Source organism: Ovis aries, chromosome 23, assembly GCF_016772045.2.
Source record: "Ovis aries strain OAR_USU_Benz2616 breed Rambouillet chromosome 23, ARS-UI_Ramb_v3.0, whole genome shotgun sequence".
NCBI classification, from domain to species: Eukaryota; Metazoa; Chordata; class Mammalia; order Artiodactyla; family Bovidae; genus Ovis; species Ovis aries.
Genome location: NC_056076.1, coordinates 26,387,793 through 26,407,876, shown reverse-complemented (window position 1 = coordinate 26,407,876; position 20,084 = coordinate 26,387,793). Strand labels below are relative to the sequence as shown.

The 20,084-nt window shown below is 38.6% G+C and overlaps 1 protein-coding gene across 3 annotated transcripts in view; it reads right to left on the bottom strand.

The window, feature by feature from the left end:
- Positions 1-1,251: 1,251 nt before the first annotated feature.
- The window catches only part of DSC2 (desmocollin 2), a 37,969-nt gene continuing 19,136 nt past the window's right edge, over positions 1,252-20,084 (bottom strand). For 2 of the 3 annotated variants that reach the window (XM_004020456.6, XM_012103432.5), the window contains exons 8-16: positions 19,129-19,263; positions 18,146-18,331; positions 16,173-16,423; positions 15,690-15,823; positions 9,603-9,830; positions 6,855-7,091; positions 6,342-6,469; positions 4,461-4,751; positions 1,252-3,794 (exon numbers count right to left, since the gene is read on the bottom strand). In XM_004020456.6, coding sequence (XP_004020505.2) covers positions 3,597-3,794; positions 4,461-4,751; positions 6,342-6,469; positions 6,855-7,091; positions 9,603-9,830; positions 15,690-15,823; positions 16,173-16,423; positions 18,146-18,331; positions 19,129-19,263 — 1,788 coding nt within the window. In that variant the 3' untranslated portion in view covers positions 1,252-3,596. Of the gene's footprint in view, positions 3,795-3,881; positions 3,928-4,460; positions 4,752-6,341; positions 6,470-6,854; positions 7,092-9,602; positions 9,831-15,689; positions 15,824-16,172; positions 16,424-18,145; positions 18,332-19,128; positions 19,264-20,084 lie in introns of all 3 variants that reach the window. The other variant, XM_012103433.5, reaches the window with a different exon arrangement.

Below are 20,084 nucleotides of genomic sequence, written 5' to 3'. Positions count from 1 at the left end.
ATTTTTGCTTCCTTTTTTCCTTCCCACACCAGTGTATGGCTTATGAGGAATTTTATCTGCTTTTTGTTTAAGTCTGAAAATCGATCATACTGACTTGTGGGCTATGAATATGATTTAACTTCTTGACTACCAAGAATGAGCAATCTGAACACTATTACTAGCCGTGATGTTCTCAAAGACTATCATAGTTAAAACACTGACCGAGCTTCTGGGGAAAATAAATGGGAACACCGTGGCAAGATGTCAGCTAAAAAGAAAGTGGAGCCTGGATCTATGATTATCCCCAACTATGGCATCTTCCTCTCCTATGATAATAGCAGCAGGTAACATACATATATTTCTTTGTGACCCTGCCAGGCTCCTCTGTCTATGGGGATTCTCCAGGCAAGAATACTGAAGTGGGTTGCTATGCCCTCCTCCAGGGGATCTTCCCAACCCAGGGATCAAAACCTAGGTCTCCGGCATTGCAGGTGGATTCTTTACCATCTGAGCCACCAGGGAAGCCCAGTACATATATTGAGGGCTAACTTGGTGCCAAGTCTTTTCATGAATTAACTCTTTTAATTCTGACAACTATGAAGTAGACTCTTCCAGTCCCTGGAGGAGGGGAGGGCCTGGCAACCCACTTCAGTGTTCTTGCCTGGAGGACAGAGGAGCCTGGCTATAGTCCATGGGGTTGCAAAGAGTCAGACACAACTGAAGCAACTTAGCACACATGCAGACTCTTCCAACACCCTCAGTACAGGTCATACAAGTGAGGAAATTAGACTCAAAGTCTGAGTGACTTCTCCAATCCCACAGCCAATAAGTGTGGGGCTGGGCATTTGCATCAAGGCAGTCTTTCTGGAGTGTTTGCATTTAGGTTACCATGGTGAATGCCAAAGAGTCTTAAACTCCCAGGCAAGCAATTGCTTGCCTCTGAGGAAAACCATTCCTTTGCAGAAAAAGCTAGAAGAACAGCTGAGAATAAGCTTGAAGGAGGAGTCTTAAGCACATGCAATTTTCATAGGGGTCCAGAATTAGTGCCCATTTTAAGAAGTGGATGTTCTTCTTTCCATCCAATTTGAACACAGTAATTTCATATTACTTGCAACAAAGCAATCCTTTGCAGAAACTTCAGCAGTCTTTGCAATGTATGTTCTGGAACACTGGAAACAGAAGACTCAGTCACTGGATGATCATTACAGAGAAACATACGCTCAACTGACAGATATTCAAAAGTCCAAAACAAAATAACAACAAAGACAATCCTCCCATTATCTTATTTTCTTAATTGATTTTTGTTAACATGAAATGGGTTATTAATGCAACTTATTTTAAATTGTTTAGTTTTATTAGGAGTGCCTTTTGGGTGGACCACTCTGAGTGACTTTCATGCTTAAAAACCATTTTTTATTCAAATGTCTTACAGCCACCCCAGGAGAACCCTAGAAAAGGAGTTTTATTTATTATCCTGCATTTTAGGTGAAAAAAACCAGACATGGAGAAATTATGCAACTTAACCAACATTCCATAGAATCACAGTCTTTAGAACAGTAAAATTAGATAAATGTGATGGTAACAACCAAAGACCTCTCCAAATCAAACTCTAAAATCCTAAAATGTGTAGAACAGGATTCTAAAAGAGCCTCACTTCTTTAAGTAAGAAAACACCATCCCATAAGCTCATATCAGGCACATGATTAACAAACACACTGATTTTTAAAACTACCTGACTTGCTTTATCATAACTAGTCACGTACAAGGATTTTATAAATAACATTGAGAAACTGTATTTTTGACTGAGCAGCAATGAAACTACTGAAAAGATAAACAGATTATTCAATAAACTACCCAATGTTAATTCTTAAAAATAATTGGTATAAGCCAATCTTGTGATTTCAAAAGCAGGCATATTACTAACAATTCTAAATATTAGAAATATTTTTAAAATGTCCAATGGTTAGTATAGATAGAAAATTCATTGATTGAAATCAGCTGTGAAACCTACCCTGGAATTTGGTTGGCTATTAAGTTTAATTTTGTCTTATTAGTTCAAAATTTAAATTGTTTGGACCACTTCTACATTCATTAAAAACTTTAATCTTATAATATTAAAAAAAAAAACAAACTTTACAAACACATAGCTGTAACTAGCCATCTCATCTAAAAAGCTATATTATTCCTACACAGCTTTCAAGATCTCTGCATTTCAAACCTTATTTCAAAAACCATCACTATTTTGCATTTATAAATTGGATCTTTACAATAATAAACTATAAATATACTGCTGGGCTTCCCAGGTGCTGCAGTGGTAAAGAATCCGCCTGCCAATGCAAGAGATGCAAGAGACATGGATTCAATCCCTGGGTCGGGAAGATCCCCTGGAGAAGGGAATGACTATCCACTCCAGTAATCTTGCCTGGGACATCCCAGGGACAGAGGAGCCTGGCATCTACAGTCCATGCAGTCACATAGAGTCAGACACCACTGAGCAACTGAGAACCAAACAAATATACTAAAATGCCCACATCCCAATGTTAATTACAGTATTTCTTTTGTTAACAAAAAATGCTGCATCTAATAAAAGCATGATATATTTCTACAATTTAGTGGCAAAATTAAAGAGTCTTTGTAGAGAAGATAATGAAGCAAGCACCAGAACAGGCCCAACAATAAAATCAACATTACATTGATTTTAAGAAAAGCCAAGAATATAGGTGCTTATATAAAAGAGAAACACAGAACGCTATAAGAGAGGAAAGAGAGATGGCTTTTAACTATATTTAGATTCTCCAACCCAAATAAAAACTTTAAGAATACAAACAAGATAGAGACAGAGAGAGAGAGGGAGAAGGGAAGGAAGGGAGGAGAGAGAAGGTGAGAGGCAGAGCCCGAGGGGGCAGTGGAGAGCGGGGGCAAGGAGACCAAAGACCAAAGCCTCACAGAAATAAAAATACACCCTTAAAGCATTTTTTAAAATGTAAATGTTCGGAGAAGGTGAGTAACAGAGCAAGTGTAAGTCAGTGCCAGATTTCACAAAGAATACAAGGTAGAAACTAAACTCCACCAAAATGGAATTATAATAACAGTCAACACTTGTTTATGAAGACAGGTCATGTTACAAGACTAAAACAACATCAAGAACACAGTATAAACACTTTAGAATGTTTAGGAGAACAGCAGTCTTTAAGTACCATGCAAACGATTAATGAATTAGGTAACTGAAGATGAAGTTAGAGCAAGGTCTCCACAATTTTCCACTTGGTTCTACTTCAAGTAGTCTATGCTATACACGTGAATTCATTACACTGTATTGCACTATACATTGGCTGCTGTCATTATACCCAAATGTAAACAATAACGCAGACTTTCTTGTCTATCTGCAGGTGTCCTTAGGTGGAAGGTAAGTAATTAAACACTATGAAAAAGCCAGGAAATTTGTGTAGTTATTTACAGCATCCCTCAGTGAATGCGCATTTGGCTAAAGAGATCCCAACAAAATAAAGGGGAAAAGCCCCAAATATAGCATCTTTTATGTTTAAAAAAAAATCTTAGCTTATAAAAAAAAAAAAGACGATAAACCCATTGGCTTTTGTAGACCATCTAGAAGGCACTCATCTCTTCATGCATGTTTCCGCAAGTGTCCTAAATTTGGGTCCCAGATGATCCAAAAATTCAAGCCCATCTTCTTCTTGTCGTTCGCTGCAACAGCCCACAGATCCAGCTGCCGATCCTCTTCCTTCGTAGTTATAGGACAGGACGTAGTCTTGAGCTTGCATATGGGTGTTATCCTGATCACACTGCTGGACCTTCTGCCAAGAGGAAAAACACAACATATTTTATTATTATTATTTTAAACACCAAGACTTACTAGCATAAAAATAATTGCTTTGATTTACCTTTCATTGTTTAATTTTTAACCAGAGTGTGTCCTCTAATGGATTCCTATGTATAAAAAATGCACATGATTGGTCTGTATCATAAATTAAACCATCAATTAATTAACTACATAGCAGGTTTCTAAAAGTCACACATGTGGCAGCAAGTATGCAAGCGTTTAAGTTATCATTGCTTTCCCTTTCCAGATTATGACTAATGTGAAAATGCATTCGTACAACTGAACCTGAATGCATGTGGCTCAAAGCTTTCCAGATAGGCAGAGTGACTGCAGGTTGGAGTTGCCTCAGATTCCACTGTTGGTCTCTAAGACCTGATTTGTCCAATGAGAAATGGCAACACAAAGCCATGAGAAAAAGAATTTAAGTATCATCTTATTCTCTCAGAAAGAATGAACAACCAAACAAAACAGGAAGGAAAGTCAATACCCATTTAACCTCTGATTGCAATTCAATCAAAATTAAGGAAAATCAAATTTCTAATGAGTAGATTAATCATTCGGTGAAAAATCAAGATCATAATCATTTCATAATCATTTAGAAAGTTGAAAAGAAAGCAGAACAGATTGATGGGAAACTCACTTCACCAAGACGGGGCTGAGTGTAAGTGTACCACTCGGAGTACGTGTATTTGCAGTTGTCGGTTGCTGTTGGTCCTCCCCTACAGGAATCCAGAGTGTGCTGTCCACCTTCCTTGCACCGTTCCAGGGTGTGATGATGCCCGGCTTCCTGGCAGGACTCCATGGTCTGGTGCCCTCCTTTTACCATCTCGATGGTCTCTTGCCCTCCACTTTTCACTCTGGATCCCAGGGTGCCACAAATTCCCTGAGCAGAGCCACCCACGGCATGGGTTGTGAAACCATTTGTGGAATACTGAAACAAAACAGTTGGCATTGGGGAAATACAGAGAAAAACAAAAAATGAGAAAAAGAACAAATCATGCAGATAATGCCATGAATTTATGTGCTAGGAGGTAACCATTCCAAGGGCTGGAATTCAATCTATCTTGGCAACCTTGGGTACCGAACTACCTTAATTCTACTGCTTTACTAGGTAGCTTCCAATACAGGAAGCCAACTGCAAGATGTCAAGTGATCTGAGCCTTGAGACAAGTCAGAAAACCTGATGTGTACTCCTTTTTTAATAACTTCTTAGAATACTGTACAACTTCATCTATGAAATCCTTCCAGCATCTCACATCTCAGGCTCAGGATTCCATACTATTGTCTCACACAGACTGATGCTGCTTAAATTCATTCCCTTCACCTGACTAGAACAAAAACAGAAATAATAATCGGTATTTTTATTCAGTGACTAATTGAGTTCCCTTCAACTGAAACAAAATTAACAGAAATAACAAGTTGCCATAAAAAGCAGCAATACTAAATCCTTGTCATCTAATTAAATAAAGACAAATCAGCAGAGAAAGTAAGAACACCAAAGCTCTGGACACTAACTTTCCATGTTACGTTTTTCTAGGAAACTCTAAGTTTCCTTTTTTCTAATACCTTCCTAGATGTCAACATCCTTTTGTTTTCTAGATCCTTCCTGCTCTAATCATCAATTACATTTTGGTAGGGAATTTATTTATTCCTCAACCACATAGTGGGGCTTGCCTCATAGCTCAGTTGGTAAAGAATCTGCCTGAAATACAGGAGACCCCGGATCTATTCCTGGATTGGGAAGATCTGCTGGAGAAGGGAAAGGCTACCCACTCCAGTATTCTGGCCTGGAGAATTCCATGGACCGTACAGTTCATGGGGTTGCAAAGAGTTGGACACAACTGAGCGACTTTCACTTCACTTTTTTCCTTCATCCACATACAAGGCTGGAACTCAAAGCTGAAGCAGTGCAATCACCTTTTAGCATGATTGCTTCATACATTTGACCGCAGGCTCCTTTCTAACCCATAGTAGAGCCTGAAAGCCTCCATTAAAGTTCTTCCCACGATGATTAAAGCCTGTAGTCATTTTATGGCTGCTGCCAGAAAAAAATTAAAATCATTATGCTGATGATTGGTGAATAACTAAATGAAACCCTTTTACAGTACAACCAGCAGCTTCAATTATATAAAAAAGACAGGATTTAAAGTTGAAGCCGTGACACACTTGAAATAGGGGAAAAAAAAATAATGATATGCCAAAGGATTTTTACTATTAAGTAACATTACATGGCCAAATTGAAATGCCACATATCACCATGGGATCAACGTCATTTAATTTGTCCCCTGCAACTGATGACATGTTATATATTGTAAGTTATCTGATTTCAAAAAAACTTTTCCCAGAAAAGATCACTACAGTTGTTTAGGCAAATTTATTCTTTGAATGTATACTAATATTTTGGCTGAACCACGTGGCAGGAGGGATCTTAACTCCCTGACCAGGGACTGAACTTAACCAGTGACCGCCAGGGAAATCCCTATCTATCGTCTGTATCTATTTTGAAAAGACAAACATTTACCACTTTGTCATCGCCAGGAGCTTCAGTGTTTGACACAATAAGGTTCTGCTGAGCTAAGTCATCAGGAAATACTTTTGGCTTTTTGGCTGCCCCAGTAGTAGCCCCACAAACCAAGGTGAATAAGATACCTGCAGGATAAGAGAGATGACTTTGGTTTATCATAAAAGACTGTTATGAATTTATGATGACAAATACAAAAACAACTTTCCAGAAAACATAAATATTATTGCTTGAGTCAAAGCAGCATCCATTAGAAAAGCCTGCCTTAAATAGATATGCCACAAACAAGGACACGCTCAGTGCTGTATTTGTGTTGAATTTTATGTCTGCACCAATTATGACAGCACTAATATGATACCTACATGTACTTTCAATATAAGAATTAAACATGTGTGTGTTAAATAGAAACGTAGCTACATACAAATGAGCAGCCATAGATAACAGTGTTGAGTCTAAGAATGTGTCCTGAAAGTTATTTTAAAGGTTATCGTTTAAATTCATGAAAGGACTTACAAAATAGCAATGCTATGCCCAACAGTATTGCAAGGATGGCCCACTTTCCAAGTATCACTTCTCTGTTGCCAGTCCTCGGACTTCGGTAAGTGTTGCAGTCATTTGGGGTAACACAGTCACATAATATCACGTCTAACTGAGTGACGAGTGACTGGCCAAGTCTATCCGTAACTCTCACAGGGACTGTATATTTTCCAAACTGGAGGTCATTCAGATAGGAGAGACGTGCTGCTGTATCTGAAAGGAAATAAAACCATGACTTACAGAATGTCATTGATTTCTCCTGAGCATAAATAACTAGTGACAGGATATTCAGCATCATTTCCATACAATGGATATTCCTAATGGGAATGGCTCAAGTCCTACTCGATTATAAGTGTGCTTGGACAAAGTCTTTCTGATCATATACAAGTTTGTTTATGCTGCCTCTTTGTATAAAGGTCTTATGGCTTTTGTAATAATATATTTTATCTGTCCATACACAAATCCTTCTCATCACAAATAATAGATTTGTTAAAAGACTGACTTTTATCGTATCTTTAAAAATTTTAATATGACCCAAATTTTAATTTTAATATATCTTCTTTTATGCACGATTCATCAGAGAATTTCATAGTCTGAATTCCAGATATTTCTCCTTACTTTATTTTCATATATTATGCCAAACCATGAACTTACTATCAAGGCATCAGTCATGATGCTGGAACTTCTTCTCATGATCCTATAAGACACTGGGACCAACCTTATATTTTTTGCTTTTGATTTTTTTTTAAGTCAAGAGTGGAAAAATATACAGTCTTGGGGACAGAGCCAAAAATATGCTACTTTACATATAGATTACACGTACCCATGCCCAAGAATAATCCTCCCCAGTTAGCTGGCCCAGTGGGACATTTTTATTACTTCATATTTGATGCTCTAAATGTAAACCTTCAATACTTGGGTAAAAAAAAATAAGTCACTGAATTGAGTCAATTTTAAAGGAAAGCATGATTAACCCAGAGTCCATGAATGTGTAAGAAATAATAATAAGACTAACAAAACCAAGATTTATGATTCAAAACATACCATGGTCTATTGCATTGTCTGTCTTGTTTACTTCCCCCTATAATCCCATCTTACACATGAATAAATGAATGAATGCCCAAGAAGAATAAATAGTATAATGAGACCTAAAGCCTCCTTAGAACACAGTCTTCTCCACTTAGCGTTTTTCAGGCTTTTGGACTATTTCACAGCTCAGGAAAACTTAAAACTAGTAGTTTTGACCAACATAATCCTGTTAGCATTTCACTGTACTAAATAAGTAGGAATTTTTTAAAATTACTGCCTCTTTTAACATTACATAAAAAGATGTGATGTTATGACACCAAAGAAGTAGAGAGGTCATCTAAATATAAGGTTGCTTCTCACATGCACACTCATTGGTATGCTAAGTCACTTCAGTCATGTCCAGCTTTTTGTGACTCCAAGGACTATAGCCCTCCAAGCTCCTCTGTCTGTGGGCTTCTCCAGGCAAGAATACTGGAGTGGGTTGCCATTCCCTTTTTCAGGGGATCTTCCCCCAGGGATCAAACCCGCAGTTCTTATGTCTGCATTGGCAGGCACACTCTTTACCACTAGCTCCACCTGGGACTCATTGGAATGTTATTAAAAACACTGAAAAATTTTGTCTGTCAGTTCACAGAGCAACTTATAATAGGAAATCAAGAAGTATTCACTGAAATCGTGGGGAGGAAAACCATTCAAGGGCATTTTAAAGGCAACCCCCATTCAGTTTACAGTAGATGAAGGCTAGAGTTAGGGTCATGAAAGCTGGAGTGACAGGACATGGTGCACAGGTTGTGCAGTCAGGAGACACAGAATGTGCTGGAAAGTTGAGAGCTGATGTAGGGAGTGAGGCAACGGTGGCCCCAAGAGAAGTTCCTTTTGCTTTTGCCATTCTTGTCACCATAGATTTTAACAAAGGTAAAGTCGGAAGTACACACTGGGACCAAGTCGAGGAAGAATCCCACATAAAAAACGTTAGATAAGAAATGGTCGGAAGTCAATGCAGAGCAGAAAAGGGATCAGACAGTGGACACTGTGATGCACTCCCAGATCCCCTGCAACCAGGGATGTATGGTCCCAGCTGCTTGGGAGACTATCAGCACCGCCAGGGACTGGGCCTTCCTGCCAAAGGTCATGCCCCCTCGGGCAGCCCAAACCACTGACAGAGTCACGAAAGAGCACAGAACAGAATGGCCACTGAGGAATGGAGACGACTCATGCGTTAGTCAAGGCTGTCCTTTGGCCTGAGCTGCAGCTTGAGTTCTCTGCTCCACTCTGCTTTCTTTCCATTCACATGTACTGATGCCAAGGAAACGCCTTGATAAACATTCAGCCTAGAAAGACGGTCTCAGCGTCCGCTTCCCTGGGAACACACCTGCAAAGGATGGGGATTCCCTTCTGACCAAGGAAACCACCGTCATGTGAAAAATCTGTGTGCGTGGGAGGCACACAAGCCTGGCAGTGGTTCTATCAGATCTAGTCTGGTGGGGTTGGGGCAGGAGGGATAGCGTGTAGCGTGGGAATGAGAATTCACACAAATCGTAGGGAATCCTGGCACAGGACTGACCAAAAACAGGCTCTTCCCACCAACGCTGAGAAACTCATGTTCATTTGTTGGTTACTGTACAGCGAATTATTCCTCTATATTTTAGACATTTTGATGCTGAAAATGACAGAGCAACATTTAGAAATACATACCGTTAACCTTTGTCAGTCTCCACATTCTAAGTACCTCTGAATCCAAAACACCTTCCAAACTGAAGTCAAAGGGTGGGCCGTGGATGGGTTCATCAGGATCTACAGCAACAATCTCGGCCGATGACATGACAGTTTTACAGATTATCACTCTCCGCTGACGTATGACTGGGCCATTATCATTCACATCCTCAAGAATAATCCCCAGTACTCCATTACATGTTCTCCCATCTAGAAAATTGGATATGAAAATATAATTCTTGATTTTTGAGTTTCTATTAGGCAATTACACATTAGGTATTTGTACCACAGAAATAACAGGAACAGGTACAGTCTTAGGTTACATCATTAAGATACGTTAATAGAAAGACATAATCCATTTCAAAGACGTTGTACAAAAAATAACTGCTATTTAGATTTCTTGTCTGTTCACTAAAAAGCTGCAATAGACATGGAATTTTTGTAGAGGTGAGTTTTGACAGATTTTTAAAAAGAGGAAGGAAGAGAGGACCGAAAAGGGCATTTCTGGTATAGTCAAAACACAAGGAGATTTAATAAGGTGGGAAAACACATACACAGACCTATGTTCTGGACAGAATGAAAGGGAAGGCATGTGGAAAGCACTTAAAGTTTGGGGGCTGGTGCTGCTGCTGCTGCTAAGTTGCTTCAGTTGTGTCTGACTCTGTGCAACCCCAGAGACGGCAGCCCACCAGGCTCCCCCATCCCTGGGATTCTCCAGGCAAGAACACTGGAGTGGGTTGCCATTTCCTTCTCCAATGCATGAAAGTGAAAAGTGAAAAGTGAAAGTGAAATCGCTCAGTCGTGTCCGATTCCTAGCGACCCCATGGACTGCAGCCTACCAGGCTCCTCCATCCATGGGATTTTTCCAGGCAAGAGTACTGGAGTGGGGTGCCATTGCCTTCTCCGAAGGTTTGGGGGCAGGAAAAGTAAAAGGGGTAAAAGGCATAAGATATGCATTTGGAAGATTAGAACAAAATTAGTACACAGAAATGTTTAACACACAAAAGACCCCAGAAGTGGAAAATCACTTGCAAACCCAAATAATCACTCTGAGGTAGCCTAAGGAATTCATCTATCAATACAGTCAATAAACTTACTGAGTAATTACTTGGCACAGAGCTCTGCAGTGGAAAATCTGGGAGATTCGAAGATGAAGTGGGCATGGGTCCCGGCTACAAATGAGTAACACAGTTGTAAGCCTAAAAGTGAACATAAATCCAGGACTTGTGTCTATAAACTATTTTTTCTTTCTGCTTATTAATAAGCAGGCCATGGTTATGAAGAGTGGAAAATAGGATGAAGTAAACTTGTGCCATCTGCAACCCAGGGCTGTGTCTTATACGAAGCTGCCCTCCTAAGGAAAGTGAGGAGACCAGGCAGAGCCCTGCAGCCACTACCTCAACCCAACAACAGGACCAGTTGTATTTCCAGGGTCATCATGGGCCAGGAGCCACAGCCCATCAAGTTAAGAAACAGGTGCTGAACTGGGGGCCACAGAAAAGGACATGGTGGAAGCAACTACAAAATTGCTCTGGGGTACCCTTATGGCCGAAAGTGGAGAGGAACTAAAGAGCCTCTTGATGAAACTGAAAGAGGAGAGTGAAAATGCTAGCTTAAAGCTCAACATTCAGAAAATGAAGATCATGGCATCTGGTTCCATCACTTCATGGGAAATAGACAGAGAAACAGTGGAAACAGTGTCAGACTTTATTTTTCTGGGATCCAAAATCACTGCAGATGGTGATTGCAGCCATGAAATTAAAAGATGCTTACTCCTTGGAAGGAAAGTTATGACCAACCTAGAGAGCATATTCAAAAGCAGAGACATTACTTTGCCAACAAAGGTCCATCTAGTCAAGACTATGGTTTTTCCAGCGGTCATGTATGGATGTGAGAGTTGGACTGTAAAGAAAGCTGAGTGCCAAAGAATTGATGCTTTTGAACTGTGGTGTTGGAGAAGACTCTTGAGAGTCCCTTGGACTGCAAGGAGATCCAACCAGTCCATCCTAAAAGAGATCAGTCCTGGGTGCTCATTGGAAGGACTGATGCTAAAGCTGAAACTCCAATACTTTGGCCACCTCATGTGAAGAGCTGACTCATTGGAAAAGACTCTGATGCTGGGAAGGATAGGGGGCAGGAGGAGAAGGGGACGACAGAGGATGAGATGGCTGGATGGCATCACCAACTCGATGGACGTGAGTTTGGGTAAACTCCGGGAGTTGGTGATGGACAGGGAGGCCTGGCGTGCTGTGATTCATGGGGTCGCAAAGAGTCCGACACAACTCAGAGACTGAACTGAACTGAACTGAACTGAACTGACAGTGGAATACAGGAAAAGTCTGAAGATGAAGGCAAGTCAGTACCTCCTATTTAATATCCTGCAAATTAAACTTCCAGAATGAGCAAGGTTAATGTTTAAAGGAAAGCCAACAAAATCACTAATCAGAAGATTAACTCACTTTATGCAAGATAGCTTCAAATCATGTATATTTACTATTTTCAAAAACATAAAGTTAACTGTTTAAATAAGAATGCAATTGACAGCTGAAATTCCAGTAGAAATAATCTAATAATCATCTAATAGGGACTCTAGAAGAAAAGGATAAATAAAATGGTAAGGAAGCAATACTTAAAGAAATACTGGCTGAGAATATCCCAGAATTAAAGAAAAACATGGACTTTTTTTTTTTTTTTTAATGTTCTGATCTGACTGCACTACTGGGTAAATAAAACTAAATTCTCAGCATAAACACTGAATTAAAACTATATATTGAACACAACCTTGGGAGCTACAAAAGTTATCTGGATGTATGACCTACAAAAAGACAACAGACACTAAAATAAGCATTGGCAACAAGAAATGCCACAGGACGATGGAGTACCACTTGCAGGGTACTGAGGGAAAGAAAGAGTTAACTCAAAATTTTAAAGCAAGTCAAATGACAAAACCAAACATGAGGATGATATTGAAATATTTTTCAGAACAAGAAAACTGAGGGTTTATCACCCACATCGCACCATTGAAAGAACTAGTGAAAGATATAGTTCAGCAAGAAGGAAAGGGAACTAGAAGAGAAGAAATGAGATACAAGAAACAAGGCAACTATCTCTCACTTAGGACAACTCAAAAAAAAAAAAAGACAGAAAGGTAGCAAGAATATACGCAAACATGTATTTTATCTGCCTGACAAACTTTCCTATTAGGGCAGAATATTCTCTTCCCTCAGATTTTTCTGGTTCTCATGGTGTTTTCTTGCTCCCTCTGAAAATAAGGATTACAGGATATGATTTGGGTCCACACACAGAGTTGAAAGCACATGTCTTACTGACTGAATCAGATTAATTTTAATGGCTTTAAAAATCGACCTAGTTTACATTGTTTGCTGTTCTACCACTGTAATAAATGCTTGAATTCCCCTGTCATGTAATGTGTAGAGTTGTTCAATAAACTTTTTTTTTTTCACATTGTGATCAGTATTGGTATAGAATATGTCAACCAAAGATTTTAGACATCCAACTCAGTGTCTCACAGCTCTGTTCTTCATGTGTTAATAATAAATAATATTATTTTATTTACTGGAGTATATGCATGCAATGCTCAGCTTCTAATATTAATATAATTCTATAGGTGTGTGCACATGCTAAGTCACTTCAGTTGTGTCCAGCTCTTTGAAACCCTATGGACTGTAGCTCCTCTGTTCATGCGATTCTTCAGGCAAGAATACTGGAGTGGATTGCCATGCCCTTCTCCAGGGGATCTTCCCGACCCAGGGATCAAACCCGCATCTCTTATGTCTCCTGCGTTGGCAGGCAGGTTCTTACCACTAGCACCACTTGGGAAGTCCTGGTTCCTAATTCTATATGGGTAAATACCAATTTCAAAAAAGTCCTGGAAGGTGGTCCACAATTTATGTGCATGACACTCTCCTGCTAAATGCTTTTACAAATCTGAAAGCACACTCCTCCTCCCAACAGTGTCACTCTTACAAGAGAAGAAATGTAAAACTCAACTACACAGAGGAGACACCTGGGAGAAACTGCCAACTGAGGTTAGATCAAGAAACGAAACTGATCTCAAAGCTTTAAAAAGACCTATGTTTAGAAGAGGGGAAGACAGTACAGCTAAAAAGTACAGAGATATGAGAGGAATGTGTGGAAAAGTTGAGACACTGAAGACTTGAGGGAGAATTTTCAAAAGAGGAAGAAGCAAGTGCTGTAGGGAAGCCAGAGAGAGGAATTTAGCATAAGCCCAGAGGTCAGTGCTCACAGGAGACAGCACTTCTCACATGGAAGTACGTGGGGTGGGCAAAGTCCAAAGGGAATGAGTTGATATAGATCTTTTAAAAAGGTAAAGAATGAAAACAAATAAACAAAAAACATACTTTAGTACAATCTCAGTTCATATAAAAAAAAAAAAATACGTGGAGTTACTTATCCCTGACCAGCTTCAAAAGAAATGAATGGACAAGACCCCATTACACATTTATTTTTGACCACAAGGATGATACAATGCCTCTCTAAACACCATGAAACATTTGCTCTCTTGCTTATTTTTATCTCCTCTGCAACAGAGGAAAATGTGGAATAAAATCATATCCAAAATCTCTCATTCCAGACTAATTTTTATCTCATCAATGAACAAACCATTTGCCAAATGCAATATAAAATGTAAAAATAATGGACTTGATATTCATGTTATTTCTCTTTTCACTTGACTTTGACCAAAAAGCATGTCTTGACAAAGGGACAAAGGAAGCTGAGGTCTTTAAGGATAGTCTTTAATTGTATGAAGTTAAATTAAAAATGGTTTCAACTTTACCAAGTCAATCAATGGATATGAGCCATTTCTCATTAATTTAGAAAAAGCTGAAGTACCTAAAACATCTTCCAAAATCACTTCTAAAATCTTATTTTGCAAGCTATGGTATAATAATTTATGTTTACTGTAATTAACATTTATTTTACAGAGGCACAAAGTTCAAGTGTATGTTACAGTAAAAATTATATTTTATGTAATAAGAGGATCCCATTCCTGATCATTGTGCTCACATTCCAGTTTTACAGGGCTCTTGCTGCTGCTGCTGCTAAGTCGCTTCAGTCATGTCCGACTCTGTGCGACCCCCATAGACAGCAGCCCAACAGGCTCCTCTGTCCCTGGGATTCTCCAGGCAAGAATACCGGAGTGGGCTGCCATTTACTTCTCCAATGCATGCATGCATGCTAAGTCGCTTCAGTCGTGTCCAACTCTGTGCGACCCCATGTACAGCAGCCCACCTGGCTCCCTTGTCCACGGGATTATCTAGGCAAGAATACTGGAGTGGGCTGCTGTTTCCTTCTCCATACAGCGCTCATAGAAAATGACTTTACATTTTACATGATTTTGTGGATTCACAGTATTTGTTTTTTAATTTTATAGTATCAGAATACTAATCCCCAAGTATGTAGTTAGTTTCCTGTAGAAAGATACGATGTTTTTAGGATTGTGTGTGCTAAGTTGCTTCAGTTATGTCTGACTCTTTACACACCATGGACTGCAGCCTGCCAGGCCCCTCTGTCCTTGGGATTCTCCAGGCAAAATATTGGAGTGGGTTGCCATGTCCTCCTCAAAGGGATCTTCCCAACCCAAGGACTGAACCAGAATCTCCTATGTCTCCAACACTGGCAGGCAGGTTCTCTAACACTAGGGCTACCAGGGAAGCCCTTTTAGGATTGTCTATGAGGAAATTAAGTATATTATCTCTATAATGAATTTTCCTGCTGAAGTATTTTTTAAGAGATATGAATAAATAAATTGAAGCTGATTTTACTAAAGTAATTTTCTTCACTAAAATGAATGGTTATTTAATTTTAATAAAGTACAGTCATATATTTTCTATGACTAAATTATTTTATACTTACATACAAAACTGAAGGTGCTACTGGAAAGCAAACTCGAGTTAATAAATTATAACAAACCCCTCAATACTTGTCATCTGGGGAGGAACAAACTTTGAATGTACATTGTTAATTTAAAAACAGGATGTACGTGATTGAGAGTCTACATAGCTGCCTTAAACACAAAGTCCTTACCTTTGTCTGAGGCAAGGATTGAAATATTATATACACCACTTCTGGCTTCTCTATCGAGTCTTTTCAAAATCGTGATTACTCCTGAGTTTTCATCCACATCAACCCACCCTTCTGGATCACTTGACTTCATATACCTGTAAATAATGATGAGTTAAAATAGCAGAACAGATCATAAGTCAAATTGCAATAACAGTATCAAAATAAATTATACATTTTAAACAGTGAAAGTTGCTCAGGCGTGTCTGACTCTTTGCGACCCCATGGACTGTGGAATTCTCCAGGCCAGAATACTGGAGTGGGTAGCCTTTCCCTTCTCCAGGGGATCTTCCAACCCAGGGATTGAATCCAGGTCTTCCACATTGCAGGCGGATTCTTTACCAGCTGAACCACCAGGGAAGCCCAATGTACACAGAAACTTTTTTTCTTTTTTAAGAAAAAAAAACATGGTCAATTTGATGTTCACCAAAATAGAATTACAAGTACCTTATGCCACTGCTACTTCTTGTTTCCGGGTCGTATGCTTTATAACCAACGTTCTTTGTTCCCACTGGTACGTTTTCTCTAATTCGAACAGTTTGTACCCGAGGGTCACACTCAGGGCCCTCATCCTGATTTTGTACATTAACAGTGACTGTTGCCATGTTCATGGTTGATCTTGAAGTACCAATATATGGAGCTTCATTAACTGCACCAATTTGCAGGGTCAGCTGCTGTTTTTCTTCATAATTCAGTGGCTACAAAAGCAAGCATGTTGAAAATCAGATCAAGATGCAGTATTTGGCCATGTGAACTAGTGTGTAACTAGTTAGCTTTGGGAATATGTACTAAGTGCTGGCTCAGGAAGAGTCATGAAAATACTAAACATATACCCACAAATGTGCTGATTCAGTATTTGGGTAGAGCCAGCCAAAAAAAAAAAAAAAAAAAAATCCCTCAATTGCAAATTTAACACAATATCATAGGTCCTAATGGCAATTTTAGATAGTATTTAATTAACTATTATTATTTGAAATATTACTTTTGGGACTCGATGCCCTAATCAACAGTAACTTACTATTCCATCAGTTTGGACACAGTTTATCCTATCCTCCTGAGATGAAAACAAATATCTATACCTTGTTTAAGGCAGAAAAGGTGGGTCAAATTTTATAAGATGTTTTTAAGATAAGAGACAAGAAAACAGAAAGATTATGGGTGATACACTTTTCTTTTCTACCTTTTTTACCCCAGTTACTCTTTAAAAAATGGTGTACTATCAAGTTTAATAGAAGGTATTAATTTTATTTTGCCTGATTCATAGCTGTATTAAAAATGGGTGAAACCATTTCCCAGAAGACAGATTTTTTTCCCTTTATTTTTTAATTGGAGGAAAATTGCTTTACAATGTTGTGTTGGTTTCTGCACTACAACAACTATATATACATACATCCCCTCCCTCTTGAGCCTTCCATCCCTCCCTCCCTCCTTCCCACCCCTCAAGGTCATCACAGAATGCCAAGCTGGGCTCCCTGTGTTGTCAGGTCTTAGATTTCACGGAGATAATTTTCCTTTCTATCATGCCAAGGATTAGGGCAGGATTGGATAAAGAAAGAAACAAGATTTAAGGGACAATCCCTTTGCTGTTTGAAGCAGAAATTAACCCACAGAATGCAGCTAATTTTCATCACAGTAAGAAAAAACAATCATCATTTTTATAACCCATTCTCCTTGTGAATGTAGAAAAGGGAAACCAGAGACCCAGGATACAATCATGTTCTAGTAAAAGAAGCAGCAGAACCATAGGCTCCTATGGTTTTGTCCAAAGCCAGAGCTCAGATGACTTTATGGGTTAACTCTGCCACCTGAATTAGCAGTGATGTCTCCTGAGATAATTAGAGATTATTAGAAAGAGGTTTTGGAAGTATTTACATCTTTGAATGGTTGAGGACTCCCGTTCTGAACCAGGAAGTAAAGAACATAATGTACACTGTATCCAAAAGAAAAGATCTATAAAACAGCTTCCCCATGAGTCTGACCAAGAATAACTCATTATTTGGGAAATTCAATAACGAACTAGCAGCTCCTTGACACAGTGATAGAAAGAATGGACTAGGATAGCCTGGCAGTGTCTCACTGGTGCCAAAACTGTGCTAGCTTTTTGACTGTTAAGAGATACTGGTTAAAACAAAAAAAGGAAAAAAAAAAAAAAAAAACCAGAGATACTCGTTAAAAAGTGGGTACTATATCTTATTAATTGAACATACATATATGTAGTAATTCTAAACTATCATACCTTTTCAAAATGTTCCCCAAAACGAGTACAATCATCCCACTATATACATGAAGAACACAGTATTTACATTTACTGAACTATTTTAGATTTACACTTACTAGAATTCCTCTCTTTTCATTAAGCTCTAATATGCTAATCTATCATATTATAAACTGCAAATAATAATCTGCTGATTTATTCTTACCTTAACCACATACAAAACTCCTTCATTGGTTTGGGAATCTGTTACAATTTTAAAATTTCCATCTTCATTACCCTTTAAAAAGGTATAATTAGCCCTCCAATTAGCAGTATGAATTAAATCCTTATCCTGAACAGCAACACGTAAGACTTCCACATCAATTCTATTCTCCTCCACCGATGCCACATACTAAGATAACAAAAAATGACAAAAGAAGTTTAATTAGTAACTCTCACAAAAGCAGAACATCATGTAAAGTAAGCCTGGCTCTTCTAATTTTCAAAAATTATGTTTGAAAAGTGTAAGTACAAGTTGCTCAATCATGTCCGACTCTTTGCAACCCCATGAACTATAATTCTGGAATTCTCCAGGCCAGAATAGTGGAGTGGGTAGCCTTATCCCTTCTCCAGGGAATCTTCCCAGCCCACGGATCGAACCCAGGCCTCCCCCATTACAGGCGGATTCTTTACCAGGTGAGCCACAAGGAAAGCCCAAGAATACTGGAGGGAGCAGCCCATCCCTTCTCCAGGGGATATTCCCGACCCAGAGATCGAACCGGGGTCTCCTGCATTGCAGGCAGATTCTTTACCAACTAAGTGGTGTCTCAGACGGTAATGCATCTGCCTACAATGCGGGAAACCCAGGTTCGATCCCTGGGTAGGGAAGATCCTCTGGAGAAGGAAAATGGCAACCCACTCCAGTACTCTTGCCTGGAAAATCCCATGGACGGAGGAGCCTGGTAGGCTACACTCTATGGGGTTACAAACAGTTGGAGACGACTGAGCGACTTCACTTTCTTTCACTTTCTTTCTTAAGCTATCAGGGAAGCCCCAAACTATATTTACATGATTTTAAACCCTAAGTCCAAACTACTTATATATGGCTGGGAAAACTTCATTTGAAATCACTGGGCATGAAGGGAGATGTGCATATTTAGCAACTAACTCTGCCTTTTACATTTTCTTATATTAAAATCACACACTTACAGAAGAACGGGTGAATGTTGGCAAGTTGTCATTCACATCTTCAATATTAATGACACAAGCTGCAGTTGTCTGCAAACCAAAATACTGACCATCCATGTCTTGCACTTTAATTTTCAGCTGGTATTTATCAATCAGCTGAAAAGAAAGTAAGAATTTAATTACTGAGTGAAAGCAACATTATAAATGAAATCATAACATAATTTTCCTTGCATTGAAAATTTAAGAAGTACACTATTAGACTTTATAGTTTTCATGTACTGCCAGAGGAATAATTTCCTCATACTAATGTTCAATTAATTTATGAAAATATAATAGTTTCTCAAATTTAAAGCGCTACTCATAGAATCAACTTGGCTTTTGTATTACTTAACAGAAAGAAAAAATATTGTCATAGCACACTTAAAATTGCCTAGTAATTAATTAAAATCTTTATCTCCTATTCAAAGTACATTCTTACATTCAAAAATACATTAACAGTGACTCTATACCAGTCTTATGATAAAGCAATAACATACTCTCTTGTAAAAGTGGTGGATTTTAAATATTTACTTGACATTTATTAAAAGATCATTAAATTAGCATGAGAAGAAAGTTCTGGAGCTTTGTAAATTTTTTTTTTCTCTTCATGGAAAATAGTGTCTTTTTTTAAAGGATTTTCCATTCTTTAGAGATTGCAGACTCATCACTAGTAAGTTTAAGAAAGTGTGTTTCCCCTCATAACGGTCTCATCTGTCACAAGTATTGAGATAGGGAAGGATTAACAGCAACTCTAATAATAATGCCACTTAGACTGAACATTAGGAAGCTTGGGTTCTATTGCCAAGCTCAAAAATAGCAAATGTAATCTTTGGCAGTTGAAAAAATCTTTTCCCTTAGTTTTCCTCTTCTATAAAATGATAATAATACCTTTGCTAAGTAACTGACCTTTTATAAGACAAAAAATATATAAAAAACTT